General features: G+C 49.6%; 1 protein-coding gene across 4 annotated transcripts in view; it reads left to right on the top strand.

Moving 5' to 3' along the window:
• NRXN3 (neurexin 3) overlaps window positions 1-21,616 on the top strand; it is a 1,780,548-nt gene that overhangs the window by 44,975 nt on the left and 1,713,957 nt on the right. For 2 of the 4 annotated variants that reach the window (XM_075530569.1, XM_075530568.1), the window contains exons 3-4: window positions 15,342-15,371; window positions 18,224-18,235. In XM_075530569.1, coding sequence (XP_075386684.1) covers window positions 15,342-15,371; window positions 18,224-18,235 — 42 coding nt within the window. The remainder of the gene's footprint in view (window positions 1-15,341; window positions 15,372-18,223; window positions 18,236-21,616) is intronic. The other 2 variants (XM_075530567.1, XM_075530566.1) reach the window with 1 other exon arrangement.

Here is a 21,616-nt window from a genome sequence, read left to right as displayed (position 1 = left end):
CTGCCACACACAAGGATAAGACATTTCATCGCTAGGAAATAAAGTTTTATTGGCACACAGCCAGGCTCATTCATTTATACCCTGTTGGTCTATGGCTGCGCTGCGGCTTCAAAGGCAGGGCTCAGTCGTTCCACCTACTAACCTACAAGGCCTGAAATATTGACTGCCGGCCTTACCTTGACTCCTGGCTCTGCCACAGCAGGCTGACCTGCTCAGTGACTGTTCCCCGTGGACCTGACTTGCTTCATCTGTCACGTAGGATCATGGGTACCCACAAAGATTGAGGGAATACTTGTAAAGTCTTTAGAATAGTGCCTGGCCCACAGTGAACAGGGTATATATTCCCAGTTGGGTGGATAATCATCATCTATCTATGGAATGGTGCAAACCCTTTACTAGTTACTGCGAACCAAAGGTTGGCTGTTCAAGTCTATGCAGAGGTACCTGGGAGAAAGGGCTGGGGATGTCCTTTCAAAAAGCCAGTCACTGGAAACCCCGTGGAGACCACAAAAGAAGGCATTTCATGGGCCACAGTGCTGCTGTGACACGCCTGGGCTCACAGGACCTGCCATTGATGGGACAGCGACATTCTACATCCTTCCACTTGAAAATGAAGATTCTGAGGCTTAGCAGATTTAGGGAATTAAGGCCCTTTCCCTGGCTTCCCTCGCTGCTCAGAGGCTCCTCCCAGGCCGCTTTGCTGAGCCCGTAAACCACCTGCTGCTCTCCGCTTGGCAGTCAGCTGTCTGCCATTGGTGCTGAGGTTCGGGAAACGCATCCCGCCATTGCTCTCAATAGAAAGGGGACCAGTGTTTCCAGAGGACCCACTATGTGTCAGACACCGCCTACTCCCCAGAGGAAGAGCAGTGGTCCCCGACACATGGCGTTCATTGCCCTGGGGCGGAAGCAGGTTTGCTAGGTGTTAGGCGTTAAGTGCAGGTGTAGGATTTCTGCGCTGTGGTTCTGTCTGCCTCCAGCTCTGTGCTCACCTCAGAGACTGTGCGATCTTGGGGCAGTCTTAGGCCCTCTCTGGACCCTGGGCTATTTTAACCTTTGTACCAGAATGTCCTCACAAGCTTCTTCCGCTCAGGCCCTCTGGGTCCAAAGTCTTGGACACACTGGGGATTAAGAACAGGAACATGCTTTCTCTGTCGTCCAAGGTAAACAGCTGCCAACTGCCATCCATCATCACTGTCCCGCCTTCATTCCTGTTCTTCTGAGGAATAAACCCGCTCGCCTTTCTCTTTTCTTACCTTTAGGAAATCTATCCGACATTCACTGCTCTGAATGTAATACTTAAGATTTTGCACGCATTCATTTTTTTGACGGCCCCAGGAAACAGCTTCTACTAATAGACCCATTGGGCCCGTGCGGGACGTGAAACTCTGGGAAGTTCTGTCCCCCTGGAAAGCGGTGGAGGAGGATGCCTGGTCCTGGAGCCAAGCACATGACGGCAGTGGGTGCAGTGTCTACTATGTCTTGTCCCCACTCCCACCAGGATGCGTGCTCCACGAAGGCAGGGAGTATCTGACCTGCTCACTGTGGTGTCCTCTAAGCCACAAACGGTCCCTGCTACATTGTAGGCTCAGAATACTTGCTGAATAAATAGGACTTAGTTTTGTCCCTCCTCCTTCCAAAGAAAGCCTGCTTTTCATTGGCGTTCATCCTGAGACCAGGCAATGGTACCAATGTCTAGTCAGTGCCGGTGTTGTGTGCATCTCTGGGCTGTGCTCAGTAGGGGATGCGGGCTGCAGGGAAATCCTCCACTGCTGTGTGTAATTGGATTGGAAGGCGGCCCTCGGCTGGGCTAACAGCGCTTGGCTTCCAGCCTATTGCCCGGCTGGGGCCCAGGAAGATCCCCTCTGCCCCCATATTTGTTCTTGATGAGTAGGCATGAGTAAGGAGCCGCTTCCCAGCCTGTCGTCAGCTTTAGGTGACTCAAGGAAGCAGATCACTGGCTTTTGCCTCCTCTATCTAGAGCCTTTTAAAATCCTCTCATGTCTTGGCTGGTTGATTAGCTGGGGCAATGGGTGTGACTGAGTTCCAAAGGGCAAGGTCAGAGTGAGAGCCTGTAATACCATTAGTGAGGATTGCTAGGGTCTCCAATGGGAAAGTACTGCCCCTGCCCCTACTGGGGCATTTGGAAATGTGAGGAGACATTACAATTGTCCTTGTGGTTAGGGGGCGTCAGTGACATTTTACCAGATGGCGGAATGTGCTGCCCTGTGTGAGAGAGTGTTCTTCAAAGATTTATCTGTCATAAAATGCTATCGGGCGGACCATTGAGAAACCGCCTGAGACCAATCTTCTCCTTGAGCAGGACGGATCCAGGCCCTAAGACTTCCAGGTAACTCAGATAAAGTTCCACTGCTTGTTTTTATGGTAGGCTTAGAGTTAGGAGGCCTGGGGCCATCCAAACCTTTGGGAATCTAATACAGACCCAGGCTCAGTCAATGAGTTTTCTAGGGTAGGCCTCAGGAGGAGTGTGGAAAGTAGAATTTGGCCAGCTGAATTCAGCCAAGGAGGGTGAGTCCACTTAGGGGGCAACTTAGTTGACTAGGACAACCTAGCAAGGCACCCAAAGCCCTAAAGGCCAGGTAGTCTGCTGGTGCTGCCAGCATACTGGAGAAATGGTGTTGGCAAGAAGTCGGGGCTGGGCGGAGAGAGGGCTTACATAGGCAGTGCAACCGGTGAGAACTTGCCTTGAGAGTGAGAACTTGCTTTGTGTATCTAGACCTGGCAAGTTTCCCACCTTGGACATGACAACACTCTGTTAGTGGGTGAGGTCTGAGTTTTCATTCTCTGACAGGTTTCTGCCTATAGGTTCCAGGTTGACTAGTCTCTTTAATCACAACAGTGACGGTGGGTCTCCTTATGTGTCACAGTCTATACTAAGTGACAATTAGGTCCCACCTCATTATCATGGGGTCCTGAGAAGATGTTTTGTAGATGAGGCAAGAGGCCCAGAGAAAGTGACTAGTTCGCTCAGATCCCCACAGTTCAGTTAGTAAAAGGTGGAGGCTGTATTTGAATCCAGTCTAGGGAGTTGATTGAGAGCAGTGGTTGGCAAACTGGTAAACACTGGGATCATCAGAGATGGCATGGTGCAATCCAGGTGCGTTAAGGCAAGGCAGCCGCCCAGGTGATTTTGATATGACCGCAAAGCCAGGGGGCTCCTTATAGTCAAGGGGACCAGCCACACTTTGGACAAGTGGTCAGGAGAGACCCTTCCTTAGAGATGGACATCACGCTTGGTAAAGTAGAAGTCAGGGGAAAGAGGGAGCCCCTTTGCAGATGGACTGACACAGTGGCTGCAACTATGGGCTCAAAGTTAACCTTATACTTGTGACGATGGTGCAGGACTGGGCAGTGTTTGGTTCTGTTGGGCTGCTGTGAGTCTGGAACATCCAGATGGCACCTAACAACAATATAAACAACAACAGCAGTAGCCACAATAATCTGCAAAGAGAAAAGACTGTTTGGGAGCTTCACTCTAAACCACTCTTTTGTACCCCCTCACGCATTGAGGCGGGCAAATAGTGCAGCATTTGTCTGCTAAGTGAAAGGTTGACAGTTTGTGTTCCCCCAGAGGTGAAAACAGCCCGTGGAAGGCTGTGGAGCCCAGCCTCACTCTGCCAGACTCAAGGTCACCAGGAAGTCAGAGGGACTCTCTGGCACCTGGTGTTATCATTTTCTTGTTCCATGAAGGCGAGGATGAAAGGTATGGTGCCTGGGGTGGTGTGGAAAGAAGCGCTGATGGAGCTTAGTTCATGGGATTAGTAGCGCCACCTTCTTAATACATTATAGTCACCCGTGTGTCGGTTATCCCCTGCATGCCCTCATGCGCCACCAAGTGCCCAGTGCATGCTCTTGAAGGGCAGATGGCATCTTCCTCTTTTTTTTTTTGAGAACAGAGACAGGCTCTCTAGGTCTGGATCCCCTGGCCGGTCATGTCACAGGTGGAACTTCCAATTGGCTTGGTCCATTCGACTCCTGCGGGGAAGCCGCCGTTCCACCCCAGCTGTATGGACTCACTAGCCAAAGTTTTAAGAAGATCTTTCAGAATCACCTGAGGATCTTGGTTGGCTATCGATTTGGACTCTCTCTATTTCAGGTGGTGGAAATGCCCCTTCTCAGCCGAGGGTAGAACTGGAACAAACTGATGGCGTGTGCGCACATAACTTTAAACGAGTCAGCATCTCCAAGATGAGAGGGACCCAAAAGGTGGTCATGGCTCCCGGTGCAAGAGTTTATCCAGACGTGGCTTGAGCTACTGCCTTGAAGAGCAATTCCTGGTTCCTTTAGCCACCACGCCCTTCCATTCTCACGGCTCTGTGGTCTGCTACCGTGCTCTTCCTTGTCCTGAATACTCCCGCTTCCAGAAAGCTGCATTGCTTCCATCCCTTGGAGACACACGGCCGATCTAATTACACTCCCAGAGTTCAAAGACAGGGCTATTGTCTTTACGGAGTTTCGTTTCTAAACGCCATCTCAAGTTTCTTTGGATATGCTCGTACAAGAGTTTTAAGTTCTTTTATCCAGGTTATTTTCCTCTCAGCAAATGACTTTCCTTTTTCTCCCCTGCTTTCTTGCCAAAGAGGGGCCCAGGCCATAGATAGTATCCTGGGCCTGTCCCAGCCAGTTCATAAGACTGGTCCCTTTGCTTCTTTCTCTGTGGACACTCTGGCCTCCCATTAGCAGCCACAGACACCGAGTGCTTTTTTTCTTGTTAAAAAATGCCTATGGTATTCACGTCAATTGAACTTAAAGACAATGAAAACCCTTGCTGTATTTTTTTTTAACTGATGCTAACCGATGTCTCTCCCCACTCCTGAACTTGTGCAATTGGGTTTACTTCTCTTGGGTTTGAGGCCATCCTTTGATTTTTTTTAGAGCCCGTACACACCGTAATCTATTTGACCACATTCTTTTTTTAATCCAGCACATCAGCTGTCCCTTCCAGCTCCACGCCATTCACAAATAAAGAGCTAGTTTAGAGCAGTTCATGGCAGTCGGAGAGCAAGGACTTCCTCTCCTTTGGGAGGCATCTTTTCTAAAAGCCCTGATTACTGATCCCTTAACCCTCGGAGTGACAAGCCTGCCTGCCTGCTTCTCTCTCTCCTCCGGTGGAATTCAGGCACAAGGCGGGCCCACTGTTTCCTCCCATTGAAGAGGGGGAGGCATTGGGAATGGGACGCAGGCCTTCTTTTCTCTGCCTTGTGGTGATGCCATATGGAAACACTGCTTGTTCGTGGGTTTGATGGGGAGAAGCACTGTCCCTTCAGTGGAGCGGCTGTGCTGGGAGAACAACAGTGTTGAGAGGTCAACAGTGACTAGGCTAGCTAGTATGGCTCCAACCTACAGAGGGATGGACGGTGCGGATGGAAGATGGTCCCATGGAAGGGCAAACCCAGAGACTGGGACCTGGGGGACATTTACTTTGGAGAATTAGGCACAGGCTCCCTCCTCTTCTGTCTCTATGGAAGTAGATCATCACCATCACCAGTCACAGCACCCAGTTTACTCCCAGTCCTGTTTAAGACTTACGAAAAAGCAACCACACATACACACTCAGCTACTCTTTTTGAGTGCCAACTCACGGCGGCCATTAGGGGATGAGCTGAAGTTGTGTATCACACCTACTACTCTGAGTGTGGGTGGTCTTCTGAGCCTATTTATTAGGTTGGACCACTCAAAATTTCCGGTAAAAATAAAAAAATCAAAAGCAAGTCAAGTGGCTTCCTTTTATATGATGCAATCCCATGCAGGGCCAGCCCCTGTGGAGCAGTTGGATCATAAGTATACAGAATCTTAGAGTTGGAAGCGGTCTGGGGGCACTTGTCTCCTGAATGCCCACTCTGATGCATGGCTCTCTTCTGTGTCAGTTGCTGTAAGTGAAATGCCCCCTCTCCGGCTCTCAGCTCAGGCAGAAGGGGCTGGCTCCTTTATTGTGTGCATGCCAACTTTTAAAGTACTTGAGGACAGCGCATGTGTCCTCAGTTAGCTGTCTCTTGTTTGGGCTGAATTGGGCCCCTCCTCCTCCTGGTTACTCATTTATTCTCCCTGGAAGAGACTCATCTTGTTCATGTCCCCCCACCCCATGATTGATGGCACCATGCTCCCAACCCAAACTCTAGATTTTATGTAGTCAGTGCTGCCAAGAGATGGGACGATGGGCTTCTCGGGTCTTTATTTATGTGTTTATTGTGGGGTGTGGGGGTTGTGCTTAAGTGCTTCCCACTTTACCTCTGATGAATGACCCATTTGCATTTGTCCCCTAAAATTAAATGCTGTTCTTCCTCACCTGCCTCCTTTTGGATGCCGATTCTGCCCTGTACCCGATTAACTATTCCTCTCAGCTCCGGGTCATTGAAACGTTCAGACAGCTTGCTGACAATGCCCTCAGCCAAGCCATTGATCAAAATGGCTGTAAGTCCCTAGTGAACCTGTAAAAGCACAGGAAGCTCAAGTCCATCATAAAGTCAGGGGTTTACCTGGGGAAGGGCTGGTCTGAGGCGAACTTGTGGAAGAAGGTGGAGGTTTTCCTCCATCCCTTCTTCCCCGTCTGTTTAAACAGAACCCAACCCGGCTACGTTTCTGACTGTCCTCGGGGCCATGGGCTGACTTCTGCATCCAGCTGGCTGTGTGTTTCTGTCCTGCCTTTCTCTGTTCATGTGTGTCGGGGCCACGCACCTGTCCCTGAGGGAAGGCACGCCCTGTGGGACCCGCACCGGGGCATGCTGAGTGAGTCCGTCAGGTGCAAATGATCAGACGCGCACTTTGAAGAAGGAAGTCAGAGATGGAGGAGAGCAGGGTGGTGGTCCTTGAACTGGACCTTCCCAAAATGTGGAAGAAAACTCAAAACCATAAAGACCAGACTGACTGGCCCGATAGCGACTGGAGGAATCCCAAGATGATGGCCCTCAGCCGACCCTTCAGGTCTCGAATTGAACTCGCCCCCATGGCACAATTTTCAACCAAACACTAGGTCTATAATAGAAACAATACCAGTTGTGAGGGACACACACTCTTGAATAACCAACCACTTAAGATTTAAAGGACAACATTTAGGACAAAGTGGTGTCACGTGATGGGAATTGCCATCAATGGGATTCGGCAAACTACGTATGAATTGTGGAATGATCCGCTTCACCCAATCACAATAAAAAAAGTTATAGTTCAAAAATACAACAAACCGACCTTCTAGGGACCCTTCAATTGGTCTGGATCTGTCTGGGCCCACATCATAAAGGAAGTGAACTTGATGTCCGCGTCCTCTTTCTGTTCAACAGCACAAAGTAGACAAGGCAGCTAGCACCCTGATGACCCTCACAGAGTAGGGGACTCCTCTGCCTGGCTTAGAAGAGAGGGCTCCCTTGGTAAGCAGCAGGACTGGTTCTACATCTGAAGTTCCTCACCTGTAAAATCAAAGTTACAGTAACCCCTTTCCTGCAGAGTTACTTTGAATGGACTTATACACGGAGAGCTATGCCTTGCTTACGGTCAAGAGCCCAGAGGTATTAGCTCTTAGAATAATTATGCCATGTGGCCTCATTAACGGAATGTCCTCTCTTTGATGTGTTTAGTAACAGACCAAACCTGTGGCCCTCGTGTCAATTCTGACGCATGGAGGTCCCATGTCTGAGAGTAGAGAACAAGCCCCACAGGGGGTTCCTTAGCTGTAATTTTGACAGAAGCCAATACCAGTACTTTCTTCCGTGTCCCCGTGGCATGGGTTCAAACCTCCAAACCCTAGCTTAGTAGCGAAGCACAGGTTATGTGCCCCTTGCAGAGACTTTAAAGAGATGTGCATTTCTTGTTTTCCTCCTGTTCTGTTTTGCAAACTCCCGGTTACCCGACCCACCATCACCTGTGGCTCTCTCATCAATGGCCCCACCCCTTCCACCTTAGGTCCTCGGGAGACTTCAGGTGACAGCAAATCATTCCAGTACCTTCTGATGTTACGTAATTATTCTTTTAAAAACTCCTTGTGGCTTCATAAGAACTCGACATTGGCACTTGGCACTAGCAGCGATTAGTGACATTTAATTTCTCTACTTCCACGTGGAAAAAGGAACGATATAGATGGGGTTTTCTCGCTGGCATACACGTTTTCAGGAAGGAGAATGAAATGAAAGCCTTGGCAGAGAGAAGTTGTCTCTCCGCCCCCTGCATCTTTATTTTTTCTGTTCTCCACAAGTGACTTCCTTCCTCCCTAAATACTTTCCCCAGTTGCCCAGCCAAGATGGAGGAAGGAAGGAAGAATGGGAAGCCATCAGAGGAAGAGGGGATATCACAGGTTTGCAGCGGAGACCCTCTCGGCTGACGTGATGATCTGCTTCCATGTCAGATCCAGTGCCGGATCATTGCAGCTTCCGCTGCCCATTTCAGTAAATGGCTCCTATCTTCCCTCGCTGTCACCCTCTTGACGGGCTTCTTGATGGCCGCAGCCGCTTACCAGTGACTGTTTTCAAGGCCACTTCCCTTTGCCAGGCGCTGCAAAAAGCAATCTCCTGAGGGATTTCCCCAAAGGGGTCCACAGTTGGAAGGCCATGTGTAGATTTCATCTTGAGTTTACATGTGGTTTGCAGTCTGTTCGAAGGCCATTACCACTATTGTCTGTCTTTACCAAAATCATACAAACAAAGACCCACCCTCTCACAGGCCAGTTGATTCTGACTTGCAGGAAGGAATCCCACGTGTTATGGGGCAGAACGGCCCCATCAGCTTTGCTCGGCGGTCATCGTTATTCATGCCACCGCCCATGCTTTCCCACTCTAGCCTGGGACTGCTGGCCAGATGCAGATCCCAAAACTTGAGGCCAGCAGCTGAGAGCCAACTGTTGGCACCACTCTGAGACCTCCAGGAAATCTGTTTTCTCTTCTTGTTGCACTGAGTGTCCTGAGAACCTGTGCATCAGAGATCCACAGGCGCGAGAAGGGGAGAGAGAGAAGGGGAAGGGTGACAAGCACCTTGCATTTTGTTGGGGACTGGAATGAATCCTGGACCTGGCGAAGGGAGCCCTGGGTCAGAGTGTGGCGTCTGGAGAGGAGACCCTTCATTGCTGCGCTTAGGTTTCTGAAATTATATTTTTCAAAGGCATTGTGCTTCTGTGAGCATTCAGTGTTGGCAAGTCTCAATTTCCTGTCTTCCAAAAGGGTCCTCATTCCCTGTCTCCTTCCTCCACCTGGAAGATGCTGGCCAAAGTGACCAGGGTTGGGGAGCTATTCCAATCCAGAGGCTGAGAAGAGGTGGGTTGGGAAAGGCGGGTCTCCCTTAGTTGCTCTGAGCCCCAGTCCAGCCCTTGCCTTGACGCTTGGTAGCTGTGCAGCATCAAGCCTGGCAGAGATGCCAGCCTCCAAATCCAGCCTGGGTGCTGGTCCCAGGGCTGCAGGATGGACTGGGGGCCACTCCCAACATATATTGGACCCGCTGCTACGTAGGTTGTTCAGAAACTCATCTTTGATTTTCTGGTTTCTTCTCCAATCACACTCACAAGACATGCCTCGCCTAGATTCCCTTTCCTTCCTTCCTCCTTCCTAATTATACCCGGCTCCATCAAGATTACTTTTTGCCTTATTGTCTGTGATTTATGTCGGAAAGCCATCTCGTTCCTTTTTCTGATCCGAAGGTGAACTTTTCTCTGAACATTGAATATGCTTGGAGAAGAGAGAAACCGCCAGCTCTCTCTGCCTTTTCCCCTCCTGTCACTGTCTCAGGTCAAGACCGAGACCTCAGGCTCTTCCTGTTGGGGGAGCGGTGGGGGGGGGTGCTCCCCACTTACCCAGTGCTGACCCTTTTCCCTGAAAGGGACATGACAGGCTCCTCTCTTTGTCCCAGCTGCCTCACAGACCTTGGTCCCACAAGTTGAATGCGCTCTGGACATTTTGCTTGAGTGACTCATCTGCGTCTTCAACTCATCATCCCTAACACCGAACTCCTTCACTTTAAATTCATCTCCACCCATCTTCCTGTTTCGACAAGGCTTGCCCCCGTCCAATGTCCCTGGCCCCTGATCCATCATCTCAGCCTGCTGAGACCTCTCTCCCTCCCCCAGTTCCTTCCCGCTGCCATGAGACTAATTCAGGCGCTTTGCCTCTGGCTCATCTTTCTGCCTCCGTCTCTTTCCCCCTAATCCATCCTGTCCACACCATTGCCAGAGCAATCTTGCTCAACATCATGTTCCCTGGGCCATTCTCCTGCCCATGAACCTTAAATGTGTCCCATCAGCTATAAGATCAAGCCCATTTCCTTAGCCTGGAAGCTCAAGGGCTCCATACTTGGGCTTTGGTCACTTTCCCTGGGATCGGCTTCCTTTCCTATCTGACACAGGCACTTGCATGCATCTGTTCACTTATTGACCGAACATGCACATCACACCCACCACATTATTGGCGTGTGCTTTTGGAAAGTTGAACAGGACAGTCTGTACAAAAGCACGTTGTGGTCTCAGGACATCATAGTGCTTCCTGGAATATTCTCCAAATTCCAAACCATCTTCCAAGACCTATTTCAAGATCCCACTCTCCTGTGGAAGTCTTTTTCTCAGCACCCAGGACCCTCCTCAGAGATCCTACTGTCCTTACTGTCTGGATTAATCATTGGACCCTGAGGGCTTCCCCATCCTTTCACTCCTCATGAATCAGCAAGCACACAGAGCATCTGCCGAGTGTCAGGCCCTGTGCTTGTGTTGCCTGGTACCTGAATGCTGCCTCAAAGAGCATCCTTAAAACAACCGTAGTGAGAACTCTCACGTAGCCTTGGCCTTGTACGGCCACACTTGTAAGCATTTTGCATCTATTAGTTCATTGAATTCCCCAAATGGCCTAATACGTTAGACTTTATTTTGATCCACATTTTCTAGATGAGGAAATCAAGGTTCAGAGGTATGGAACAGCTTTTCTGGCATCACAAGCCAGAAAGAAGACAAGATGGGATTTGAACCCTGACAATTTGGCTCCAAAATCCTCAACTCTAACCACCATGCTTTCCTGTCAGGCATGGGTGTGTGTATATACATATTTACATACACATATGTATGCATACTCCCACAGGCACCTAGGGGGCTTTGAAAATTTTGTGGAGAAATGGAATAAAAAGGTAATGGAGTTTTTCCATGAACTTTTTGAAGTCCCCTTATGCATATATGTTCACACACACACATACACGCACACGCAGATATGCATCCCTTCCCCAGTGGAATCTATGCTCCTGGAGGTCAGAGGACATGAACTATACTTGCATGTATTCCTTGGCCCTCCATCTAGCCTTGGCCCCAAGTTGGTACTTGAATTGTTTGCTTGATGATTGGCTCCTCCATTGATAAAGGGGAGGGGGGGGTCTGAGATGCCCAGCACCTAGGAGTGTTGTAGACTGAACCAGGAGTAGACATAGAATTTAAAAATACACCTGACAGCTTTGCAATTCTTGAGTTGTAATTCTTAACTTTTGTAGTTACGAGGACAGGTTTGCACAAGAAAAGACACTGATGTAAAAGTACCAGGAACCATAAGAAGCTCCTTTTCCACAAGGCAATATAAACTCCAAAGTGTACAGGGTAAGTCAAAGTGTAGTGTTGCTAAAATTCCACATCGTACATGTAGGAGTTTATCCCAAAGAAAACAGGTCTCTGTAATCCGCTGATGGCTTCAGACAAGTGCACCCAATAATCCATTTGTCTGAATCACATTAGGGTGCCTCCTCCCAAAAAAAAGTCCAATTCAAGCAGTGTCTTTCAAGGGGATCCACTTAGCCTGTTACATTCCAGACAGAGAGGCCAGCTCTCAAGGTTTGGGATTCCAAAGGGCTGATTTTCATAGATTTTCTCAAAAGACACAGGAACGTCACAGGTGCTAATTATGAAGAGGTTATAAGAATGGGAGACCGCATGTATGAGAGCAAGTTCAAGAAAGTCGCACCCGTGAATTCCCTGCCCCATCATGCCGATACACTTGCTTATTCCTTAAAGGGAGCAAGGACTGGTGGGAAATCTTACCCAAGCACCCTACAGCCCCAACCTTGCCCCTTCAGGCTTTCTTTTGTTCCCCAAGTCAAAGGCCATTGAAAAGGAACACAATATGGGTCTTTCCAGGACTGCTGTTTCTTGGTGTAAATTGAAGACAGCAGCATTCTTCAGGAAAGCATTAGAGAGATGGACACACGGCCCTTTGGAGGGTACAGACCTCGATGGAGGACATGCTGAGAAGCGCTAGCCTCCTGTTTTGGTTTAATATAGGTTTCTGTGATTTTATAGCCATCCTTCTTGCCCTGCCCTCCCACTATGGTTTTAAGGAGCGCTGGTGGACAGTGGTTACGAGTTAGGCTGCTGACTGCAAAGCCAGCAGTTCAAAGTTACCATCTGCTTCCAGGGAGAAAGATGGGTCTCTCTACTCCCTTACAGCCTCAGAGACTCAGGGCAGTTCTACTCTGTCCTATAGAGTTGCCCTGAGTTGGTACGGACTGGCTGACAGGGAGTATCTTTTGTTCTGGGTGGTCCAGTCGCGGTGCTGGTAGAAGAAAGAGAAAAGCCAAGGCAGCCTGCGTTTGGAAAGATTTATTGCTTTAGAAATCCTATGGAGCATATATCTACTCTGTCCTATAGGGAGCCTGTGAGTTAGAATCAACTCCATGGTGGGGGTGGTAATTTGTTTTCTCGACCATGGCAGTCACTGCCCTATCCTCGCCCTCTTATCTCTTGCTACCCCTATTTTTTCCCGTTCAGCTTCATGGCCTGCAAAAAACAACGCTTTGCTTTCAGGACTCTGGATCTGCTTTCCTGGCCTGATATTACTACTTAAGCATTTTTAAAGTTGAAGAATGTCCCCCTTTGTATTGAGTAGCGATACTGCAAGTACATATGCAGCTTAATAAAACCTGATAAGTACATATTTGAATTTTAAAAACACAGGTGGTAGGTTATTTGCATGTTAAAAGGATTTTTCCTTTTACACAGGATTCACTGTGGGGTTCTATTACATATCCAATGCCTCTCGGCGTATTTATCATACAATTTAATTTACTCAAAGTGATTGATATGCCACTCTAAGGGGCGAGCTCTCGAGTCCCAGGCGAGCATGCCAATCACATGGGCAACTCCTTTAAAATGTAGATCTTGCCCCAGCTCCTCCCCAAGAGTCAGATGCATGAGTCCAGGGGTGGGGTCCAGGGTCTTCATCTTTAATAACATCCCCAGGTGGTGGATGCCAGTGATCAATGGTATGCATCTTGGGCAACCCTGCTGTACAGACACACCCATGACATGTAAAGCGTGGCCCCACTGTCTTGTTTTCTCTTGAACTTTGAAGGTCCTATTCATTTGAAACATTTTTGAGGTAGCCCTCTGGGTCACCTGGAGTCAGTCCATGGGTGATGGAAATGGTCAGACAGCCAAAAGGTCGAGGTTCAAGTGCACCCAGAGGTGTCTCCCAAAAAAGACCTGGCGGTCGGCTTTGGCAAGTAAGTGATGGAAAATCCCATGGCTGTCACACATGGGTCTGAACTGACTGCAGGGCATCTGGTATTTCAGTGACATATAGACTCTTCTCTCCTCCTGTTCCCTCCTCGGTTGCCCCAAACGCTTGCCCTTTTCTGTTTCACCGTCCATTGGGTCGTCCTCTATTTTTTGCTGGCCCTCTCCTTTACCACGCATGATGCTCGTTTCCAGGGCCTCGCCTCTCTTGACAGCATGTCCAAAGTCCACAGGATGAAGCCACACCACCCTCACTTCTCAGGAGCGCTCCGTCTGTACTTTTTCCAAGACTGCTACGTTCTTGCCAGAGAAGTCTCTTCTGGGGGCCCATGGGACATTCGATGTTCTTCCCCGACCCCATCTTCTCTGCTCCTCCTGATTCACGGCCCAGCTTTAGAAATAGTTATTTCGATGGCAGTGTCTCTTGGCAAATCTAGGGCTTTTTTTTCTTCATTCCCTACTACCCCTCTTCCTTAAAAAAGCCAACAATAAAAACTATTTTTCTTTTAAAACAAATCATAAGACTGGCTTGCCTGGGTCTGATTCCATTTATCTCCAAGTGTTGATCCTCACCCTCGAGAAATGAATGCCAGAAACGTGCATTTAAAAGAGGACTATAGTTTCATGAAATTTGTTTTAAAAAATAGACTCCATGACATTTATGGCATGTGTATCTATGTATTTAATATGGCATTGATCTTTTAAAAGTCACTGGCTTGACCTATTTTTTCCTCCCCTCTGATTGCTTTCCTAAATCTCTAGTAATCTCCAGAAGCATTTTGAGATATTTCCATTCTTTACCAATTTCTCTCCTTGTACTAATCCTCTGTGTCCCTGAATTTCACTCCTCGTGAAGAATCTCTGGGGCGGGGATGGGGTGCGGCACTCTGGATTTTGTGAAATGTATCCAGTCACCATAAAAACAATAGAAGTTGAAATAACTCCTGCGATTGGTGACTGGATAGAAATCTTTCCTCTCAGTAGATCTACCCAGCTTTGTGCTTTCCTTGAATCAATGAGCTTGCAATGCACCTGCCTGACCTCTCTGAGAGCACAGCCAGAGGTTGTTAGTTGTTCATTGGGACCTTGCTTACGTCCTTCTCACGACTCAGCCTCTTGGACCCAGTCCCTGTGGGCTGGACCTCCCTGATGAAGCATGAAGAAGTTTCTGGGGAAAGACGGTGAAATCACAGGCACGGAAGGGGTGTCGTGTCACTGGACCCAGACAAGAGTGATAAGGAGAGCCATTAGCAGTTGTCCAAGAAACTCTTACACGCAGACTGGATTTGGCATGTGTACCACCATGTCATATTTGTGGGAAAGAGGGAATCGTCTCCCTAACTATTTGTGGGGAGAAAAAACAAACAAACCAGGACCCTTGGTATGGAGGCAGGAAAGGGGTCTGCCTGCACTCTGGTGTGGGATGGGGAGGGATGAGATTGCTCCACGTTGCTCTTGGGAGGGTTCCGGTGTTACTACCGTGACCTTGTCTGACTTTGCGAAGTAACTTGAAAGAAAGAAACCTACTGTGCCTGGCGTCTGGACTGCCCTTCCGGATGAATCCAACTTGTCCTAAATACACCGATCACAAAACCTACCTATGCGGTAATGCAGCCGTGGCCGGATGTTCCTGCGAGCCTAGGGCAGTTCAGCCAAGAGTGGACGGGAGTGGGTGCCTCCTGACCTGTAGCAGGAAGGCTGGTGTCTCAGTGCATGTCGCAGGCTCCTGAGTGTGTGTGTCCCTGCACCTCCTCCTCCCCATCACACCTGGGGGCAAAAAGGTAACAGAAGGTTGTGTTGCATTTGGAACTTTAACTTTGTCTTCTTTCTTTTTCCCTTCCCCTTTCCTGCACCCCCGTTTCCTGCCCTCTAGGCCTCTCCCACCTCATGATGAGCGAGCAAGGTAGGTGCTTGGCGCTCCTGGTCCAGCAGCTGCCTGAAGGAATCGCTTGCCTCTGTGTCTCTGGCTGATTCTCAGATCCTCATGGTGGCTGGCAGGCCACTCACTCTCTGGCTGGCCCTCCTGCCTGCTGTGGGCCCAGCTGGCCACGGGACTGCCTTGCAGTGGGATGGGGGTACCTTTCATCATGCATCCTGGTCCTGGCCATTATCCCCTTGGCTTCCCCATTCTCCACCGCCGTTTGTCATCCTGGGGGCTGGCCCCACCCCCCCGCCTCTGAAAGGGAAGCATGAAACAAGGCATGACTGCGTTGATAATGGGGGTGAATGAAGCCAATTTCTGAGTACTGGAGCAGCTAACCTACTCCTGCTCCTCCCGCCAGCCCTGGGGTGGGTGAGAGGACAGGGCTTCTCTGTGGATCCCAATCTGAGGACAGGCTCACTATTCTCTTCCCTCCACCCACTCCCCATTGTAATAATGGCTTTCTGGCCACACGAGGTCCGAGGAATATCCCAGGGGGGTTGACTGTTACCGTTTTATAGAAAAGCAAAACCCATGGAAAAAACTCACTAATGGTGTGGCAGGATTCTAACTCATTATACACCCATAAGAAAACTGCGTATAAAGATCTGTAAATTCAGCATCTGCAACCTAAAATATTCAAATATGCAGGAATGAGCCGTGCAGGAAATTCAGCTCAGCTAAGCACAGGGTGGGCTGTGAAGGAAGCTTTTTTTTTTATTCCCCTAAATAAAAATTTTCCATATTATCAGCCTAAATCAGGATTCAAGAACTGAACCTACTTGAAAGGACCTCTCCCTTCACTGTTCAATTGCTCCCATTGTGTTTCTGCCGAGTCTTGGGGTGATTGCAAGATTGCTCCACCTGCTTTGCCCTGTCACCAAAAGATTGTCCTTCCATTTTCCTTGTCTGTCTCTTTTCAAATACACACGAGACTTGGTGCTGCTCAGGGAGCAGAGAAAAGGAAACAGGAGGAGGGTTATTTCATTTCCCCCCGTTGTTCGTAAGGTGGACCGTGCCTGCGGGGTCCAGCAAGCCATCTCATTAAAGAGCTGACCCATTTCCTCCTCCACTCACTCACGTGGGGCCCATCACACAGGAGCACGTGGCCTGATCTAGAACCAGTAGCGCCCACAGAAAATTGTTGATGGTGTCCAGAGAGGGGGGCCACCGAGAGCATCCTGAATTAAACAAGGAGGCAGGGAGAGGCACAGTGCCCACAAGAGATATCCCCACAGACCCAAGCCAAGATTCACAACACTCTCTGGACACGCCATTGAGAGATGAGCCAGGGAAGAGCAGACCTAGAGGGAGGATCCCAGGTGAGTTCTCCAGTGTCAGCCGGGCCTGGGAGAGGTCTGGGTGAAGTCTCTCTGTTCACACAGGAGCGTGAGAGATGCAAGTGCCTGCAACAGAGAAGCCTGAAGTGGGTCCGAATAGGGCATGTGTGGTGTCGACCTCAGATCTGAGCGCTTGGGTGACTCAGTCGTATCTCCAGGAAATGGGAAGAGCCAAACTCTAGGAGCGTTTGGCCGTTTGACAGCTCCCCCCTCCCCCCCGTGAGGATCAGTGGGCCCAGCATCCAGATACAGGGCCCTTGAGAATATCCTCTAGCCTGATGCTCCCAGAAGTCCCTGAGGACTTCTCCCAGCTATACAGAGGCTGATAGGACTGAGTTCCTCATAGCATACAGTCGGAGGAGATGGGCTAGGCAGGCAGGGGTATTTTTTATCTGGATTCGGTTTATGATAGGCCCATTATTGAAACCCAGGATTTTTGGAGAGCTGGATGCAAACATTGGTACGAAAACCACCAGGAGGACCCATACTGTACCCCTGGTCCATGTTCCCCAATCCCCGCTGCGGGACTTCTCTGGGGTACCCAACACAAAGATGCCCAAGTGTAGAATCTCCAGCCACACAGACACAGGGAACCTGGAGGGGCAGGACGAGTATCTTCTAGAAAAAGAGTCTCGTAGACAGTGAGATCCTGGAAAGCACGGGTGCCCTGGATTCCTCTGGAGCGCTCAGGAAAGACTGCAGGGCCCGCCTGTGTGTTCAGTGCCACTGGACTTTTAAGTCATGACTCACAGTTTCTTCTGTCCTGTTGTTGTCAAGATGGTCCTCTGGCCCTATCCCTCCTCCTCCCATTATTAGGCTATCTCCCAAGCTCCCGGTTCATTCTTGCCCCATCCAATGATTACCTCAAAGCCCAGTACTCCCCTGCCTCCTTCCCGTCTCCTTATTCCTTTAACATGCAAAAAAAAAAAGACCTTGCTATCTGGTTTCCCATGGAAATCCAGGATTTATTCTTGATGCCCATAAATATGTGCGCAGATATTTATGTCTGTTCTATATGTTCCATCTGTCTGTGTATGGCACGCACTGCTTCCCCATGAACCATCTGGATGTTGGGAAAATGCAAGGGGGCAAAGGTCTCTGAGACGTATCCCTCGCTGCTCGGCCCAGCTTTAGCTGGATTCCGGGAGGGCAGTGTCTGGTACCCGTGGCTAGTCGGTGCTTTTGCATGGCAAGTTTGTCGTGTTTGTTTGTTTGTCTGTTTGAAGGAAAAGACTGAGAAGAAACGAAAGCTTAACCGCAAAGCCATGCACGCAGCCTTGCTGGTCACACTGTTTTCTGCTCTTTGTTGAAGCTCCACGTGTGTGCTAGCGCTGCGGCTTCTGGGTGTGTGCTCAGCCCATGTTATTGGTGTGTCTGCAGTGTGGTGACGTGTTCCTCTCCCTGCTCTCTCTCTCTCTCTCTATCTTTCTCGTCGTCTCCATGGTGGACACCACGCTACCTCTCCTAATGGGACCTTCCACTTCATTTCTGTAGGTAGAAGTAAAGGTAGAGACCATGTTTCTTTCTTTCCTGTTGATCATGAATGACTCTAAGTCTGCCTTCTGAAATATTCATGTATCTGGGGGGAGTGGTTGATTTTGATGAATGCAGTCCAGATTACAACTTAATGCTTTCAAAAAAAAAAAAAACAACAACCAAAAAAAGCCAATGGCTGAAATAAATAATTAAAGGGCCAAGGCTCTGCTGTCATGTCCCTGCAGAACGCTTCCTGTTCAGTGGCTGGGCAAAGGGTCGCCCCATTGGCCAGCTTCCCACAAATCACAAGTGAGCCTTCTCTGTGAGGTGGCCCTGTTTCAAGAAGGAAGAAGGACGGGAAGGGGGCTCAGAGGGTGGTTCTGGGGGGAAGCTGAGCTCACCTCCAGAGCAGTCCCAGGAAATGTATTCAGGAAATGGGGGGCTGGGAGACGATGGACGCGCCATTTGGTTCCGTTGCGTGGGGATGACTGAATGGGGAGTAAGCGGAGGGGAGGATCACAGTGGGGTAAGGGGATGGGGCTGGTGAATTGTTGGACCTTTGACTCAGCGTGGTTAAGTGGGGCTCTTTCTCCCTCTGTGCTGTGTTGGCTGTGTTTGTGGAAGGGGCATGAGCTGCTTGAGGGTGGTGGTGAAGAAGGGTCGTTCTAGGGGTGTGGACGAACAGGAAGGAGAATGCATTTGTACTGTAAGATTAGGAGAAGGGGGAGCCTGGGGTCGGGTGAAGTCAGCTTTTTCCAGGCCGGCAGGAAGAAGGCACGATGCTGAGCGGCGGTGGGTGTGCTTCGAGGCTCTGACTTGCCTGCCAGCGTTTCACACCTCTGGGTAGCAGAGCTCACTCATCCATTTCTAATCAAAGCTGTCAGAGCCCCAAGCCCAAAGAACCCGGCTTGCCAGCTCCAATTGGGTTGGCTGTTCGGGAGTGAAGGGAGAGGTTAATCAATAAATTTCAACTATGTATCTGCACCCAGTCCACCCTGCTCCTCCTAGCTCTCCAGCCCCTGTCCTGGCAAGGCTGCATGCCATTTCCTTCGAAGGCAGGCAAGTCATGCTTCTGGGGAATGTGGGCTTTGGCAGGAGGGTGCTGGAGACCGAAGGGGCTGACAAGTTACTGAAGAGACTGTTGGATGACAAGACAGACAACGGACTAGCTCTCCCTTGAGTCTTGTGCTTTTCTGGATTTATTTGAAAAAATCTGTGTGTGGTTGTCTCTGTAGCAGTGCATGCGTCCCCCTCGGGGTGTGGTTGATGACCAGCTCCTTTTATGCAATTCACATATGAGTTCATTCTCAGAAATCTGTCCTATGTAGCCCTCACCCATGTGCTAGACTGGAACCTGCTGAAAGATAACGAGGAAGGGGAAGAGGAATTAGGATGACCAGTGTCCCCTGGCTGCCACCTCCTCCTTTCTATCTATATGACCCTCCTGGGGACTGCTGGCTCTAGCTCCTCCTAGACAAGCCCACCAATTTATTCCCAAGACTCAGCCTTGCTGAAGGAGGTGCCCTGGTTGTCTGCCTGCCTCCCTCACATTGGATTCTAAGAAAATATACGACAGTCGTTTTATCTGTCTGTCTCGCTCAATCTGTCCCTCTCCTTTTCTTTCTCTGGTCCCAGGAAACTTCCCACAAAACAGATACTGTTAGTGCTTTGGGGGGTTGTCCATGAGGTTCTCATGTTCTGCCTTTGCCTGCCATAGTTCGGCATCGTTACTGAGGGGTCCCTGAGGCAACCATTGTGTTATGCACACAACTTAAGGGCCTATTTCACGCTCCCACGCATTCTGGGATGGTGGTGGTGGTGGCCTTGTTTGGTGGCTAAAGGTCCTAAGACTCAGAAAGTGAAATAACGTAAGTCAGATGGCGGCTCCGTGGGGATCAAACTCAGATCCTAATCCCTGATCATTGCTCATAGTGCCTTTCTCAGCTGTAGGATCACCTGCATGTGTTTACCTTCCAGTGGCCACCCTGGCCTTGACCTGTCTCAGACTCCAGCCTGTCATCTTGTATTGTCTGTAGCACATGGTACTGACACTGTCTCACTGGTACTGTCACCTCAGTATGTTCAGTGCCAGCCTTGAGGCCAACTTCCCACAAACGGCAGCCCATTAGGACTTGCCTATTTGTATTCATTGGTTCCACCATCTTCCCAACATCTGGGCTTGAAACCCAGGAAGCGCTTTCTAGCTGTCTGCCTCCTCACCCTTTCCTATGGCTCGGTGATCGATTGAGAGGGTCTTGTTGAGTTTATCCAATGTCCCTTGCACCTGTCTTCCCTGTCAACATGCTTATTCCTCCTGCCCAAGCCTGATGGCTTCCCTGCCTGCACCTGCTTCCTGCCTTAGCAGGGCCCTCGGACTGCTTCACTGTAAGGGAGCGCAGAATCCACCATCTCGCATCCAAAGGACCCTCCTGGCTTAGCTGCCTACCTTTTGCCTTCTCCCCTGTTACTCTCTGGTGCCAACTAGTTGCGCCAGCACACAGGAGGCCAGTCAAGTGGAGTTGGCTTTTTCTTTTTCTCCTGGCCTTTTCCATGTTCCTCTCGGGCCACAGCCCCATGTCCTTTGCTTGCCCATTGAAGCCTGCCTAGAGTTTCAAACGTGTCCCCGTCCCTTCTGCTGCCACCTTTAAATGACCCAATCAGACACTGCCGTTCCCTCCTGTGTCTTTCTAATGCCTCACATTCAAGTTCGCTGGGGCTGGGACCAGCCTCCTCTACTAGATTACAAGCCTGTTGAAGACAAGCACCTTCACTTGTGAATGTCCTGAGGTGCCCTAGGTAGGATTCCATGGGCAGTCGGGACTCAGACGTGCGCTCCTGTATCCGATGTCATGCAAACAGAGCAACATTAACGTGGAATCTGAGCACAGAGATCACCTAGTCAAAATTTCGGATGGATTCTCACAATTTAATTGTCCAGGCACCTGCCCAGTTTTAGTTTCTGTTACACAATGAGTGCCACCCCTGCCCAACCCCGCCCTGCCAGCCCTCCTATGTGCTCTATGCAGTGGCTCAGTCTGTGTCCATAGTGAACTTCCCTGCCTTCAGGCCTCTCCTCTGTTTCTTAAACATCCTTATGTGCTTACACATCTTCTCTCCCATTCCATCCTTTAAGACCGAAGCTTCCTGGGTCTCACCAATCTTTGTGCTTCACTTGTAAGGTACCCTGGTGCTTCCTTCAACCAGATTGACTTGTGCGTTTCTGTCCGTAAGAACCAGGACTGCATCTTGATCCTCTCTGTTGTGCACATTGCATTTAGTTTTATCCAGAGTTGTACTTGATGAATGATCACATCATGGAGTAATTGAATTTTTTACTTGAGCAAAAATGGTTTTAGATCTATGTGGGGGTGACAGGATTAGAATTTTCAACACTGATATAGTTAATGGAGT

Source organism: Tenrec ecaudatus, chromosome 14, assembly GCF_050624435.1.
Source record: "Tenrec ecaudatus isolate mTenEca1 chromosome 14, mTenEca1.hap1, whole genome shotgun sequence".
In the NCBI taxonomy this organism is placed as follows: domain Eukaryota; kingdom Metazoa; phylum Chordata; class Mammalia; order Afrosoricida; family Tenrecidae; genus Tenrec; species Tenrec ecaudatus.
This window is presented reverse-complemented; position numbering and strand designations above follow the sequence as displayed.